Source organism: Malaclemys terrapin, chromosome 2 (genome assembly GCF_027887155.1).
Source record: "Malaclemys terrapin pileata isolate rMalTer1 chromosome 2, rMalTer1.hap1, whole genome shotgun sequence".
In the NCBI taxonomy this organism is placed as follows: Eukaryota; Metazoa; Chordata; order Testudines; family Emydidae; genus Malaclemys; species Malaclemys terrapin.
Window position 1 is genome coordinate 71,153,870 of NC_071506.1, and position 16,820 is coordinate 71,170,689.

The window sequence follows — 16,820 nt, forward strand, 5'->3', positions numbered from 1 at the left end:
GTATTACATGTCAAATACCACCTTCCAGGACTCTATAAAGTGACCATCACTTTGTTTTTTCCTGCATTTAAAAAAAAATCTTATATTCATGTGTTAAAGTCTTTTCCTACATTGTGAAGAAAGTGTACCATACTCTCCAGAGGTATTTCTGAATATTAATCTGAATATTTATCTGTAGATTTTCATCTTAAAATGACAGTTTGCCATTATACTATCACTTTCGATTAGAATTTGTGATGCTAATTAATGAAATTTAAACTACACCCCTTTTAAGAAACAGGCAAAATAGTACACTTAAATATTCCACTTTATGAAAGAAAATCTTCATTTGATTGTACCAGAAAATGAGTTTTTAGAAGTGACAACGAAAGCATGGTTTGAGTTCAATTGAAGGTTTGGGAGAAGGTCCAGAAGAGTTCTTATTTTATTTGAGTAAGTTTACCTAGCTCTAATTATTAATGTCACCAAATGTAAGCTCAGTTGACTTGGCTACAAAGTCAGTGCACAGCAAGCTAGGGTGTGAATGTACAGGGCTGTAGCCTGTTGCTCACTGACAGGCCATGTGGACTCTGGTACTGTACACTAATCATTCTCTAGTATGCCTTGATGTACTTCAGGTTGAAATAGCAGTATGTCAGACTGCACTATAGAACTTTTAGTGTGCAGTAGCAGGGTCCATAGCATGTGCGTCAGGCTAGAGTGCTGTACATTCACACCTTGGCTTTCTGAGCACTCAATCTCATCACAGAATTATTAAGTACACACATAGGGCCAGACACTCAGCTAGTATAAATTGTCATAGCTTCATTGACCTCAAATTGAGAATTTGCCTCATTATCACCACTGTTCCCGTCCATGTCCCATTTTCTGCACTGGTGAGTCACAAAGAGGTTTCTGTAGAAGGGAGAAGATTTTACTTAACTGCTTTCTGTAATCAGTGGTTTCTCCTTGGCTCAGCAGCTCTCTTCCACACCCCACTTAGCTCAGTGTAAGGGGCCAAGAGACAGATATCTATGTTTCAGGCTTAACAAGAGAGATGAGATGGGGAAATGTTATTTTGGGCGACGTTTCTTTTATGTGGAATAAGGTGGTTGGTTTGCTTTCTTGGGGAGGGGTGCAGAATTCAGTAGTATTTTTAATTATTTTCAAGGTATAGGCTCTATTTTGATGTGTTAAAATATAAATACAAAGTAAATACTGAAAATGTTCTCTCTTATACATGCTGTGTATGTTTTGTGGGATTACTTTTAGAGCTTGGAAACTGTTTGCCCACTCCTTGGGAATTTGAAAACATGATTGTGGGGAGGGGAATCTGGGGGAAAAAATGGATTGTGTCAATGAAACATTTCATTTCAATAATTTCAAAAAGTTTAATTTCAATTTTTATTTTTTCCTATAAATTTTGAAATGAAAAATCATTTTGACCCTCAATCAGAATGTTTATGTTTCAACAATGTCAAAATGGGATGTGTTGACAGTTTCAAACTTTTTTCAATTTTTTTTTTCAAAACCAGGAAAATTGTCACAATGAACCTTTTCCTTCGAAAAGCTTCAATAGTGACAAATCAGCATTTTCCGGTGAAAACCATTTAATTGACAAATTCCCAACCAGCTGTAATTATTTAATAGTTCAGCAGCATCCGGAGTGACTTTGAAAGTTTTCTTACCCTTACTTTTTAAGACGCATTTGAAATGCAAGGAGCACAAATGAATTGATTATACAAATATGCCATAAGAATGCTCTCTAATTTAAAAATATCTGTTTTCTCACTAGTAGCTGATTAAGGCAGCAATGGAACAGCTGCCAGATCCACTTCACTAAATATACAACACTGACATTCAATTATATTCTGTATGTGTCTCATGTTAATCATACCATGCTGCATGTTGTTTCTTTGGCAGTTACTCTTCAAAAAGAGGCAGAAAAAATTAAAAATGGTTCCTAGCTCACCAGTTAATACATTCAGACAAGTTTAACTGAAAATCAATAGAGGATGCCTCAGAATAGGAGGAGTCAAAAATGTTACAGGTATATTCAAAACTAAAGAGAAACTCTTATTCACCAACTAAATCCAGTGTTATTTAGGTGACCCCCATCTTTGTAGATATTTTTCCATGCCTCGTCTGGGATGTCATCCATCACCTCATTGATGACAAGTATCAGAGGGGTAGCCGTGTTAGTCTGAATCTGTAAAAAGCAACAGAGGGTCCTGTGGCACCTTTAAGACTAACAAAAGTATTGGAGCATAAGCTTTCGTGGGTGAATACCTGCTTCATCAGACGCAAGACGTCTGATGAAGCGGGCATTCACCCACAAAAGCTTATGCTCCAATACTTTTGTTAGTCTTAAAGGTGCCATAGGACCCTCTGTTGCTCATTGATGAGTTAGCACTGAAAAGTAAAATAATCTCTTACCGTATTGTTGGGATGGTAGTTGAGATGCAAACCACTGTCACAGAGGGGAGATGATGTGCCACTGCTTTGGTCACTAGGGACACCTAATAAAAATATTCATGCATATAACATTGTCCCATATTACATGACGTTAGATATCATAGTCAAACAGTTACATTTTTGTCCTAAGCACTGTCATGGGTACAACTAAGCTATTCACAGACAACAGTTTGTTTGTTTCTCTTTTTATTCGTGAAATATCCACAGACTGATTTTTGTGTGTTTGTTATTCAAAATTAGCCAATGAATAACTGACATGAACAATAGTCAACCTATGGATTTTTCACAAAGTATTACTGTGAGCATTAGCTATTTATAATTCACACTCTGATTAGCCCAGTAGTAAGGAAGTGGATTAGGATATGAGGGTTCAAGTCCCCACTCTGTTTCACTGTACATTCCAGCCAGTGCCCTCTAATACGCAGGCAAGAGAGTTCTTCCTGGACCTGAGAAACCTTCCTGCAAAACAATCACTGAAACAGAAATGTATCACAGAACATTTTTGTTTTGACAAGACAACTTTTTCCAATGGAAAAAAGTTTCAAAAATATTTTGATCAGTTCTACTTGTGAACAAAAACATTGCCTGTTCAAAGTTTGTGAGAAATAAGGAATTGGTCAATGAATTCATGCAAATAAAGTGAAATATTTTAGAATAGATTTCATACATCCATACACACACACACACACAAAATAGGTTTCAGACCTAAAAATATTTTTGTTCTCATAATTAAAAACTAAACATTATCTTCACACTTTCAGGAAAAAAATGAAGTTGAAAGAAAGCAGAGGTGAATAAAGACATAGTCACACATATACACAGGCATAGATACACTGTAGCTATATACAGTGGTATACCAACAATTATAATTTATTATAATTAGAAGCAGGCAGCTGCTTCCATACATATCTTTCAAATTCCCATTGGGGTTAGTCAACTAAAATTCTGCTGCACTAAAACAAAATACTATTCAGTTCAGAGGGTATTCATCTCCAATTAAAGGTATATCTCCACTAAAGCCCCTGAATGAAATTTAAATTGAGAAGATAAGACCTTAAAATGTAAATGTGCAATCTCAGTTTCACATTTAGAATACATAAGCCATTCCAATTTCAATGGCATTGTATGTTTGAAAAAAGGATCTTTAAATACTCTGGGCCCAAACCTTAGCTTGTGTAAACTGGTGTAGCCCTATTGATTTCAGTAATGCTATGCTGATTCACACCAGTTGAGAGTATGGCCTGAAGCAAAGATAGCATTAGCTTGCAATGAATGTCAACACAGCACCTGGTGATATTAAAAGTTCATATTCAGGCCACAAAACTGACTGAAATAGCTCCTGCCAATCACTGAAAGTGCACAGGAAATTTGGAAACTAACAACAGAGGTTCACATGAACAATGAATGGATTTTCTTTTAGCTAATCACAAATGCTTACACGCACAATCTTCATTCAGAGGCAATTTGAGAAAAGCAGGTGCTCTTTTCAGAAAGGACACTGTTAGGGTCACTTCTTCTCCTGCATTCCGAAGAACCTGAACCTGAAGATTCAATATAGAAGGCATAAATACATTTTTTAAAAAAGACAGTAACAGCTGTAAACAAAACCCAAGTTCTCTCTCACAGCTCATATTTGCTCTCTGACTTACTACATGACATATAAAAAAAGAACCAAAACCATGACACCTACCACAGTCTATTCTCCGGTGTCCTTAAACAAATTTGTTTTTATCAAGTGCTACTTTGTAAATCTTTCCCATCAATGCACAGAGATTTTATTTGTCTAGCTTCCATGAGCTCCTCATAAATCTACAGGATTGTGTGTAAATCCCATCCTGTAGCCCTGGGTATACACAGGGCCGGTGCTACCATTAAGGCAAACTAGGCGGTTGCCGAGGGAGCCAATATTTGGAGGTGCCAAAAAGCGGTGCCCCCAATTTTTTTTTTACAGCGTTCCTCCCCGAGCTCGCGGTCGCCGCTCCAATTCTCCCGCCTGCCAGGCTTGCAGTGCCAATCAGCTGTTTGGCGCCGCAAGCCTGGGAGGAGAATTAGAGCCGGAGCAGCGTGCTCGGGGAGGAGGCGGAGCAGAGGTGAGCTAGGGTGGGGAGGTGCCACACAGCTCCCTGGGCCGGGTGGGTGGGGAGCTGCCGCAGGGCTCCCCACCGCAGCTCACCTCTGCTACACCCCCTCCCCAAGCACGCCGTCACTGCTCCATTCTCCCGCCTCCCAGGCTTGCGGCGCCAATCAGCTGTTTGGCGCCACAAGCCTGGGAGGGGAGGAGAATTAGAGCAGGGGCAGCGTGCTCGGGGAGGAGGCGGAGCAGAGGTGAGCTGGGGTGGGGAGCTGCCGCACAGCTCCCCGGGGGGGGGGGGAGCTACCGCAGGGGTGGCGCCTCAGGGCGGGGGGTGGCGGGGAGCTGCCGCAGGACTTGGGGGCGCGGGGGAAGTGCAAGGTGGAAGTTTCGCCTAGGACGCGAAACTTCCTTGCACCGGCCCTGGCTATATAGAAGCAATGATCGTAGGATCACAACATATTAGATGCAGTATCTAAAACTGACTTTGTGACTGTGTTGTGCTGTTATTGTGGACATTTTGTAAATGAAAAAAGATTATACAAACACATACACGAGAATGAGTTTGTCACCCCATTACACTGTCAATTCATGAACTATGCATTAACCAACAGAATATTTCTGAGTTCTGACATGTTTCCCATCTTGGGACTAGCTAGCCAATTTCCTCACTAATGGGATGGAAACGGCAGCCTGTAACCATTGGAGAGAGCCCTTGGGTCAAGACTTCCAGGCAGATCTAGTTGTGAACGTCCCCTAGGCCTCCCTCTATGGAAATCCTCCTCCTCCCCTCTCTGAACAAAAGACTTATCTTCCTTCTGTCTGTAGTAGTGGGCAACTCAGAGCAGTCACAACCAGGAGTGTAAACTTCCAGGCATTGACTTCAGAATTTGCTTCCTGCTGAAGAGGTGGCCAATGCATGATAAGGGTTACTGCCCTCTGAAAGAGTGGGCCTTATTCCATCATTCAGCTGGTGTCCATTGTGAGGAGAGAAGGGGAAACAGAGAAGGGGCTGCATACCAGCATAAAAGAACAGGAAGACAAGCATGGGAGGAGTGAACTCCTGAAACTCACCTTAAAATGCTCATTTAAGAGGTAAAAAGCCACATTTCTAGTGTAACATGAATTGTCTATAGGGTCAATACAGATTATAGATTTTAAGAACAGAAGGGACCATTGGATCATCACATCTGACTTCCAGTATAACACTGACCAAAGAATTTCACTCAGTTACACATACATTGAGCTCAACAACTTATGAGTGACTAAAGCATATCAACCCCATTTGAATGGAAGACAAGAAGAAATGGAGAATCCATCCCTTCCCTTGGTAGTTTGTTCCAGTGGTTAATCATCCTCATGGTTATGCCTCATTTCTAATTTGAATTTGTCTGGTTTTTAACTTCCAGGCAGTATAAAAAAAAATCCTCAAAATCTGGCCACCCTTTCTAGCTTACTCAGAGAAGGAGGGTTCCCCTACCAGCAAGCCATAATCTATAGCCTGGTCCTTTGAAAATTAACCCGATCTCGAATCTGTAATATATGATGTGTTGTTAATAGTTCATTGTAACTTTGCCATAATACAATATTAAAGCATAAAAAAACCTATCCTCACTAGTAGGGCTGGTTGAAAATTTCCTTGCAGATCTAGCTTTCAACAAAACAACTGGCATTTTGACTAAACAAAATTTGTTGTGAAAAGTGTTTGCTTTCTGTAGAAAATTTTGATTTTTTGTCAAAAACTAAACACTGGACTACTGGAAAGCTGAAATATTTTGATTCACATATGCTGCCACTGGGTTCAAGGGATATGTAGTTTGGTTGCCTCATGTCCTCATTCTCCTTTATGTTTCAAGCTCCTTAGCCAGACTTCATCTCCCATAATTCACGTGGCCAGGAGATTTCCATGATACCCTTCCTTCTGTCTCCAAGAGGAGAGACCATGGTGCTTCATGGGAAATGTAGTTTAACCAAGAATCTCAACCTATAGAGGAGAACAAAACAGAACTATAAGCACATGAGGCACTGAAGCGATTTATTTTCAATTTCAGCTGAAAAAAATTGGTTTTTGATTTTTCAATAAAAAGTCAACATTTTCTGTGGAGCTTTATTTTATTTTATTAATTGATTGATTCTACTCATTAGTAAAATACCAGGATAGTTCAACACTAGCGCAGGAAATGAATTTTTTGCCATACTGTTCTAAAAGAGATGGGCCAAGTTCAAAAGTAATTTGACTGAGTGGGTGTTACATATAGTGATGAGTGCATAACTGATTTTTCTGTTTGTTGGCAGTTCTGAACAAAAATTAAACAATTGGGTCAGTTTGAACCAAATCTATTTTTTTTAAAAATTTAAGAAGTTAATTTTGTGTCTGTGACAGGACAGGGATTCAAACTGGATCTCCCAGATCTCATGTGAGTTCCCTAACCAGTGGGTTAAAAGTGACAAGGAGCGAGCAGCAGGAGCACTGGTACCACCATCTCCTCCAGCTGTTTTCTGAATGGCCAAAATTTTTCATGTCAAATTCATGGCTAATTCTGGGACAACCAAAACTGCATTTTTCACAGATTAAACTATTCATCAAACAAAAATTCATGCAAAAAATTTCACCTAGCTCTAGGCTTCACAGAACATTACTTCCCTGAAAATAGCGGACACTTGAACATAAAGATTAAGGGGTTATTATTAGAAAGGATTGTACAGTAGAACCTCAGAGTTATGAACACCTTGGGAATTGAGGTTGTTTATAACTCTGAAATGTTTGTAACTTTGAACAGAATGTTATGGTTGTTCTTTCAGAAGTTTACAGCTGAACTTTGGCTAAACACAGCTTTGAAACTTTAGTATGCAAAAGAAAAATGCTGCTTTCAACCATCTGAATTTAAATGAAAAAGCACAGAAACAGTTTCCTTACCTTGTCAAATCTTGTTTTTAAACTTTCCCTTTATTTTTAGTAGTTTACGTTTAACACAGTACTGTACTTCATGTATTTGCTTTATTTTTTGGTCTCTGCTGCTGCCTGATTGTGTACTTCAGGTTCCAAATGAGGTGTGTGGTTGATTGGTCAGTTCATAACTCTGAGGTTCTACTGAATTGAGTAGTTTAGAACTAAAAGGTAGTTTAGGTCTAAGTATTAAAACACTGCACAAATGCCTAGGCATTTACCAATAGGAGCTGAATTCCCACAACAGCTAGTTTATGAGAGACAAGAGCACATTATCTAAGGGGAAAATGCATATTATTTTTTCCTCTTTTAACTCCCTAAATGTCTATCCCTAGCGCCATGAAGTTCTGAGTTAAGTATGATGTCATACTATTGTGGGTGCTGGGCCATCTCATCGGAGCAAGAAGGGATGACTATAACAGGATTCAAAAAAGAACTAGATAAATTCATGGAGGATAGGTTCATCAATGGTTATTAGTCAGGATGGGCAGGGGTGGTTTCCCTAGCCTCTGTTTGCCAGAAGCTGGGAATGTGCGACAGGGGATAGATCATTCATGATTACCTGTACTGTTCATTCCCTCTGAAGCACCTGGCATTGGCCAATGATGGAGGACAGGACACTGGGCTGGATGGACCATTGGTCTGATGCGGGAATGGGAGAGCTGCAATGTAAAGTAGCTGGTTACAGCTCCCCAGTTCTCTGTTTCATGCATCTCCAGCCATGGCTGTTCTAACCTAGGCTCAGTTGTGCCCAAGCAACCATCTGCCAGCTCAGAACTCATTGGTGCTCCTGTCAATTCTATTTAGTCCATGATTCTGTGGCTAGCAAAGTAATGAATTTAAGCTCCTCCTCCTTTTAACATCAAATGAGTTAAAATATGGCAAATAGTATACATTATTATTTCCACAAATTTTTTACAAAAGACCCGATACTAAAGTGGGTAGCAACCAGTTTCCAGAAAATGAAACAGCAGATTTGGATAAATTGGATCTCTCCTCAAAACATTTGGATCATGTATCTAAGTATCTAAAGTATTGGGAATTTACCAGAAATTAACCTGAACCCTTGGTGGGCCATCCATCTTTAGTATATTCTATGGCGAGACAAAAAGGTTCTTATGAGAACCAGTTCAAATGTCAGTCCTTTGTTCTTATGATGAGCTTGAACATTTAAAAGTTATATTAATGTAAGTATGCATTTGAAAAAAGGAGTGTTTGTACAGATGAAAAAATAAGCTACTGGATTAAGCCCAGATATTTTTTATTCAATCTTCCCGGAGAAGTGGTTGCATGTGGTAAATTTCTTTCCACTAGGGTTTTCATCACTTCTCATTATATGAACACAGTGAAGGAGAATCCAGCAGTCAGTGATGAAGTCATTGATAAGGATTTTATCTACTCTCCCATCCAACCATCATAATGAAGAAAATGGGGACTATTTGAATTACTTTCAATGGATTTGTCAGTTATATCTATTGAAGTGATAAGTTAGGAAGTGTTTCAAAAAGAACAGGTGTACTTGTGGCACCTTATAGACTAACAAATCTTGGGAAACAGACCTGTCCTCGCTTTCAGACAACCCCCCAACCTGAAGCAAATACTCACCAGCAACCACACACCACTGAACAAAACCACTGACCTAGGAACCTATCCTTGCAACAAAGCCCGATGCCAACTCTGTCCACATATCTATTCAAGTGACATCATCATAGGACCTAATCACATCAGCCATACCATCAGGGACTTATTCACCTGCACATCTACCAATGTGATATATGCCATCATATGCCAGCAATGCCCCTCTGCCATGTACATTGGCCAGACCGGACAGTCTCTACGCAAAAGAATCAATGAACATAAATCTGACATCAGGAATGATAACATTCAAAAACCAGTAAGAGAACACTTTAACCTGTCTGGTCACTCAATAACAGACCCGAGGATGGCAATTTTGCAACAGAAAAGCTTCAAAAACAGACTCCAACGAGAAACTGCTGAACTTGAATTGATATGCAAACTAGATACAATCAACTTAGGCTTGAATAGAGACTGGGAATGGCTGAGCCATTACAAACATTGAATATATCTCCCCATGTAAGTATTCTCACACTTCTTATCAAACTGTCTGTACTGGGCTATCTTGATTATTAACTTCAAAATTTTTTTCTCTTACTTAATTTCTCTCAGAGTTGGTAAGACAACTCCCACCTTTTCATGCTTTCTGTATGTGTATATATATATCTCCTCAATATATGTTCCATTCTATGCATCCAAAGAAGTGGGCTGTAGCCTATGAAAGCTTATGCTCAAATAAATGTGTTAATCTCTAAGGTGCCACAAGTACTCCTGTTCTTTTTGCAGATACAGACTAACACGGCCGCTACTCGGAAGTGTTTCAAGTTTGCTTTGAAATGTAAGATAAGAGGATATCTTTTGCACAGTAATAGTATATTAACTGATTTCTCAGGCCATCTTAGAACACTCTGGCATTATCACAGTAACAAACTCTTCTGAAGCATTGTCAGTAGCTATAGTGCATTAATTGTAGCATGGTAATGAGTGCTGAGCACAGTACTAGGGGTTGTATGCTGCTTTGTGCAATAAGGTACAGATCAACTGGGAAGCTGCAGACACTTACAAGGGGTGAGTTTGGCCCTCAGCGTTGGGAGTTCAGGGTTTTCTTATTGGTTTTGCAACAGCTACAACCTGGAACAAATACTTTAACCTATTTGTGCCTGGGTTTCCACACATGTAAAATGGTGATCATAATTACCCACCTCAGAAGAGTATTGTAAAGTGTTTATTAATATTTGAAAAGTTATTTGAAATCCTTGGGTGAAACGTGCAATACATGTGAAAATAATTTAAATTAAGTGCTATAAAATATTGTTTCAATATGGAATGCATTTCAAATAAATATAGAGTTGTGATTGCTTAAAAGCCTGAAAAATGAAATCTGAATATGGCAATATTAAGTTAACACTGGAATAAAAATGGCATTAAAATGGTAATGAACATTTTGCTTCATATAGGAAGAAAGAGGTGGGAAAAGGGAGATGAATGGATTTTTTAAGATTTTTACATACTATAAATTGTATTTCCTGGTCTTCACATTTTTTTAGTAAATATTTACTAGACTACTACCTGCTGGCCATTAGTTTCTTTCTCTTCCAATGGTAATTGCTTTACTTTTCAAAATAAAATCATAAAGGGAAAACCAAACTAGTTTTTAAACCTATGATTGTGTAGTAGACAATAGCTTACAATGCAGCTGACTTTATTATGCTATTGCTTAAAAACAATAGGTGGACCTCATCGTCCGTGGGATATGGCATATCCAGGGCTTTATCCCAGGCCATACAACTGGTTTGTTATGTGACGCTGGGCAAGTCACTCAACCTGTCTGGTCACCAGTAAAATGTGTATATTACTACCTACCTTAGTTCTGAGAGATCTACTGCTTAATAATATTCTCTCATTGTATTAGAGAGAGACAAGGGGGGTGAGGTAATATTTTGTATTGGACCAACTTCTGTTAGTGAGAGAGATGAGCTTTCAAGCTAACATACCGCTCTTCAGGTGACCTTCCCCTTCCCCTTTGTGTTAGCTCTAAAGCTTGTCTCTCTCACCAGCAGAAGTTGGCCCAATACAAGATATTACCTGACTTACCTTCTCTCTCTAATATCCTGGGACCAACATAGCTACAACAACACTGCATCTCCCTATATAAGTCTTTTAAAATGTACGACTAAACCATAACTCTAAATGGAAGTTTAAAACACTTAAAAGGGTAGAGGTATGTGGTTAAATTTTCTAGTAGCCTGCTAAATTCTATACTTCTCCTCCTCCACTCCTTCATATCAACAGTCTATTGATCTTTCTTAGTAAAACTACTCCAACCGTTGACAGAATGCTCATTTTGTGTGTCTTGTTAAAGCACAACCAGCAGTTTAATTGATGAAGGGCTATCTAGTCCATAATGAATTACCTTCATTTAAAACAGAAAGTGGTTATTTTAAGAAATACCACTCCTGTAATAACTGTACAGCTGAACTACCAAAGAAGCCAAGTTTATATATAAATATTTCACATAATTCGTTGGGCCAAATTCAGATCACCTTAATTCGCATGTGTCAGTTGGAAAAGAGGTTTCCAAGTGGGCTGCACTAGTTGTGTCCTACCACACCATTTCTCATCCCACCTGTGCAGTAACCAGAAATGTGGTTCTAGGGCAAAGTCTATTGTCCTGTGTATGATCAGGCCACTGTAGTAAATACACTCTTTGATTTGGTCATGCTAACACCAATTCAGATTACTTAGAATAACTTGTATAGCATAGTGGGCTCTGCATGGGGGTTTAACCAGGTTAAGGTACAGCTCACACAAGAAATGCACTATTTTTGTTAGTGTTAGTCACAGTTCATCTACCATAACACAGAGTATGCCTGAATTTGGCCCATTCTCTATAACATAAGACTAAGGCAGCAAGGTTTGGTCTTTTGTTTATTTTTAAAGCCACACAAAACCTGTTCAAGAAAAATAAATTACTTCTTTCAACAATGTCACCTAGAAAATGTTGTTAACCCAGTTTAGGATTCTATATTTTTATCAGTACACAATGTTGTTATGCATCCTAACCAAACTAAAAGAAGCTGTCAGTTTGCAGCACACAACAGGTCAGACTGATGCACCAACGTATGGTTGACGCAGGAATGGGAGAGCTGCACTGTAAAGGAGCTGGTTACAGCTCCCCAATTCTCTGTCTCATGCATCTCCATCCATGGCTGTTCTAACCTAGGCTCAGTTGTGCCCAAGCAACCATCTGCCAGCTCAGAACTCATTGGTGCTCCTGTCAATTCTATTCAGTCCATGATTCTGTGGCTAGCAAAGTAATGAATTTAAGTTCCTCCTCTTTTTAACATCAAATGAGTTAAAATATGGCAAATAGTATGCATTATTATTTCCACAATTTTTTTTACAACAAGACCCGATACTAAAGTGAGTAGCAAGATGACAACCTGTTTCCAGAAAATGAAACAGCAGATTTGGATAAATTGGGTCTCTCCTCAAAACATTTGGCTCATGTAGCTAAGTATCTAAAGTATTAGGCATTTACCAGAAATTAATCTGAACTCTTGGTGGATCATCCATCTTTAGTATATTTTATGGAGAGACAAAAAGGTTCTTATAAGAACCAGTTCAAATGTCAGTCCTTTGGCTAACATAAACGTGACCATTTATAATACAGTTTTATTAGAATTAATATGGTTTGACATAAAGCTTAAGACAAGGCCAATATAATAATTGAAAGTAGCAGACTAATATTGCATCTGTGTTCAGAACCTTAAGCACATGATAATGTTACACAAACAAGCAACTATAATCTGAAAAGTGATGATAACTTAGTGATTTCTGGCCCTGTACGCATTTCTTTTGCAGCCTTTTTCAGAGCTCTAGGGTGGACATTGACTGCCTGTGGAGTTTATCTGTTTGGGTTTTATTTTTTTAATCTCCTGTTCTGGCATTATTCCCATTTCCTTTTATCCTCAGGCAACTGCAGAAGTGTCCTCAGATTCATTTCTCTTTCTCTGACAACTTCATTGGGAGCAGAAGCAGGTCCACTAAGTCACTGAGATCACCCAAGGGGTGCAATCATCAAACTGAGTACCCCAATACAATATGAGAACACAGAGCAGGATGTTGAAGGCATGTCTGTGATGGAATACACCCATGTAGTCACACACTACGGCAGTAATCTTTATACAAGGAATGCCTTGCAAGGTATGATTTAAAAACTCAATTTGTTGCTCAGTATTGTCTTGATAAAATATGAGTGGCAACAGTGTAAAATATGCAGTTATAAGATTTCCCCATATGATGTTATTAACGCATGTTCCATACCCCACAACTCTGTCCAGGCAGAAGGCAGGTCTGTCTTGAATGAAGGAGTATGTGTTTGCCTTAATTTGAATTTAAGCAGTAAATAGAATAATCAAGCAGGAAGGGAAAACAAAGGAAGCTGAAACAGAAAAAAATAAACAAACAGTAGGGAACATCCTTCCACACAGACTCTTTGCCTCCTAATTCCCAGCTGGAAATGTGTTTCAAGAGGGGCATTGAAACTATAAAAATAAGGGGCAAATACCCCAAGACACCCATCTCTCTCTTCCTGTCTCTGGCATTGCACCTAAGACAACAAAGTAAAACAGCCATTGGACTTTGGGGTGGGGAGTCCTCACCTGAAGAGTTTGGAAAGTGACCCTTCTAGAAGTATGTGGTGAGAAATTTTGCTTTACTCTAATATAGTTTGTTAAATTAGACAATAGTAAACATTTTATATTCATTTTCTCGTAACCATTTCTGACTTTTATGCCTCATCACTTAAATCTATTTATTTGTAGTTAATAAACTTGTTTCAATTTTTCCTCTAATCCAGTGTGTTTAAGTTAAGTGTCTGGGTAACTCCATTTAAGGTAATAAACTGGCATATTATCCCCTTAAAAGAATAACAGACTTAATATATTTGTCCTGTCCAGGAGAGGGCTGGGCAGCACAGAACATACATTTCTGCAGTATAAATAGCCAGAGCGTAACCCAAGTGTGGCTGGTGGGCTGCAGTTACACACAGACACTCAGGGTGTGGCTTGCATGCTGGAAGGTTGTTTGCGATCACCCCACATGGGAGCTACTTCAGCAAGGCATAGTAAAGCATCCAAAGTTGAAGAGCAAGGGTGACAGCCCCCCCATTGGCCTGAATTGTGCACCAGTATGTCACAATGCCTCAAGCAGCTTACACAACAGCCTGTATGATGAAGACCCATCTCAATAAACCCACCAGAACAGAATCAAAATGTAGTAGATACACAAACTCAAAACCCCTCAATTGGTGTAATGTAAATAACTTCCCTGGAACTGTGAAGGACCTATATTGATCTGTTGGGGTACCGTTAGAGGGTTATTCCAAGTCACTAGAGATTGCCTCCCCCCACTTCAGTGGGTGGGAAACTTATTGGAGCCAACAACAACTGGCACGGTCCTAGTTAAACAGGGGAGGAGCACACACTGAGGGAATGCAGGGATGTCCCACTCCTTCAGCATCTCTAGCCAGTCACTGACAAGCTTGGAGAGGAAGGGAGATAATTGAACCCTCTTCCTCACTTTTTATTAATGTAAACCTTAACCTGGGCCACTTGGAGCCTCTTTTTGCTGAGTTCCAGGGTTATAGAGATGCTCTTTCCTCTCATACCCTGGAATGGCTCAGTCTGACCTTCTGGATGCATTAAATGTCATTGCCTCTGAGCTGTGTGAGCATTCCTTTGTGCAGCTTTGCCGGAGAACATGGGCCTTGGATCACTGCTCCATGGGTGTGAGAGTCTCAGTTTCCATGATTTGAAGCAGATGAGGCCCACAGGCAATGCTCCACTGTGGATGAAGAGTTGCAGGAGGAGGGTAGTGGGAGGACATACCCTTCATCCCAGATGGAAGAGCAGAGTAGGATGGGGAGATCTCGATGGACAGGAACCCAGATCCCAGCTGGGACTATTCACTTTGCAGCTGTTGGTGAGTCAGATGGGCACATCCCCTTCTCCCTTATACAAGAAGCACATGGGTAGGACTCAGAATTTGAGTCTGGGGACAGTAAGACTACAGCCTAATTGAGGTTGAATTGGAGGATGGAGAGTGTGTCCCTGGGCCCGTTCCCCTTAGCCTGCTACTAGTCCAGTGTAGGCTCCATGGTCCCAAGGATGAGGTTCACCCATGACCAATAGGAGGGGAAGGGATGTGAAGAATGCCTCGTTCCATTATGCCAGGTGTAGCTACTCAGACCCTTCCACCCTTGGCTGTGATGACTAACATCCCCTGCCCAACAAGGGATGTGGGGTAAATTGGCTAAATCATTGACCCTGGTTTCACAAAGACTAGTCAGCCTGCCAGAAAAAGTCCCCCCCATCCCCAGTCAGATAGACAACACTATCACAGTCTTGGGGTGGAGCCCGTGTCTCAGCAGGCCATGGAGTAATCAGGGTAGGAGACACACTAATATCCAGTTACCAGCATACCCCCTGGGGCCACATACATTGTACCTGTCTCTGATGACATACAAGAAGGAGACATGGGAGCCAATGCTCCGAGATATTTTGTGAGGACTGATCGACCTCTTGGGGTGCATTTAGCAAAAGAGGTAGAAAATAAAAGATATGGAAAGGGGAATTTATGGATTTATTCACCCTACTTTTTTGTGAGGTTCAGGCAGAGGACACTTTAAAGGGAAAAGAAAGATGATGACAAACCCTGCAGACCTAAGGTAGCTCTGATCCTTGGTAACTGGGCTGTGACATTTTGCATATGTGCAAGCATAATTTGTGAGAGAAACCTGGAGAGAAGTGTTAGCTTGTTCAAGCATGAGGATTTAATAGCAAATGCTCATGTTTCATACAGGGGTGTAACCTGGTTAAGATATGATAAAGAATTTAGACAGAAGGTGGAAGAGGAGCCAGAATTGCCATGGAATTAGAAGACCAGGACCTCTGGCTGGAGTATATTGCTCCTTATCATTGTGTCCAGCTGGCTTCTACAGACAGTGGGTTGTCAGTGCCCATACTACAGGCGCTAAGATAGTTTCTTTTGCATTTAATGGTGGGAAGTGTTTTTTTCAACACCACTGTAGTAAGTGTGGGGGTCAGCATGGTGCCCTCCTTTTCTATAGAGGCAAGGGAAAGGCCCCATAAGGGGGCGGTAAGAAAGGAAGTCAAGAAGGGTCCAGTACTTCAGCAGAGCCAGTGGGGGGATGTAGCACTTATGGGAAAAGGCCTCCTTTCTCCAGTTAAATCACGAGCATTATAGACTATTCTAAAAGGATAGACATAACTTATTTATTAAATGGATTTTCAGCTGATTTCCAAATTCCATAGGAAGGAGCAAGGTGTCACATTTGGGCTGAGGATTTCAGATCTGTTAAAGGATTTGAGCCTGTAGTGCAGGATAATATTTGAGCAGAGGTTGCAGTGAAGAAAGTAGAAGGACCATTCTCAAGCCTTCCAAAATGCCAGACATTTCTATTTCTTCTTTAAATGAGATAACAGAAAAGGCCAAGGGAGAACATAGGATTATCCATCACTTATCTTATGCTGGTGCTGCTCTGTAAAGGATTATCAATCTGCAATTAAGTTCAGTTTGATATTCCTCGTTTGATGCCACCATAGCCATGGTTAGAGTGTGGGGCTCCGGTGCTTTTAGCAAAATGTGAGATCAAGTCTGCACTCAGGTTACTTCCTGTGCACTCCAGAGACTTTAACTTGCTGGGCTTTGAGGACCATTACTATTTCAATAAGGCCATGCCTATGGAGT

General features: G+C 40.1%; 1 protein-coding gene across 2 annotated transcripts in view; it reads right to left on the reverse strand.

Moving 5' to 3' along the window:
• SNTG1 (syntrophin gamma 1) overlaps positions 1 to 16,820 on the reverse strand; it is a 557,992-nt gene that overhangs the window by 192,419 nt on the left and 348,753 nt on the right. For both annotated transcript variants that reach the window (XM_054017063.1, XM_054017062.1), the window contains exons 8-9: positions 3,893 to 3,995; positions 2,416 to 2,498 (exon numbers count right to left, since the gene is read on the reverse strand). In XM_054017063.1, the coding sequence (XP_053873038.1) occupies positions 2,416 to 2,498; positions 3,893 to 3,995 (186 nt within the window). The remainder of the gene's footprint in view (positions 1 to 2,415; positions 2,499 to 3,892; positions 3,996 to 16,820) is intronic.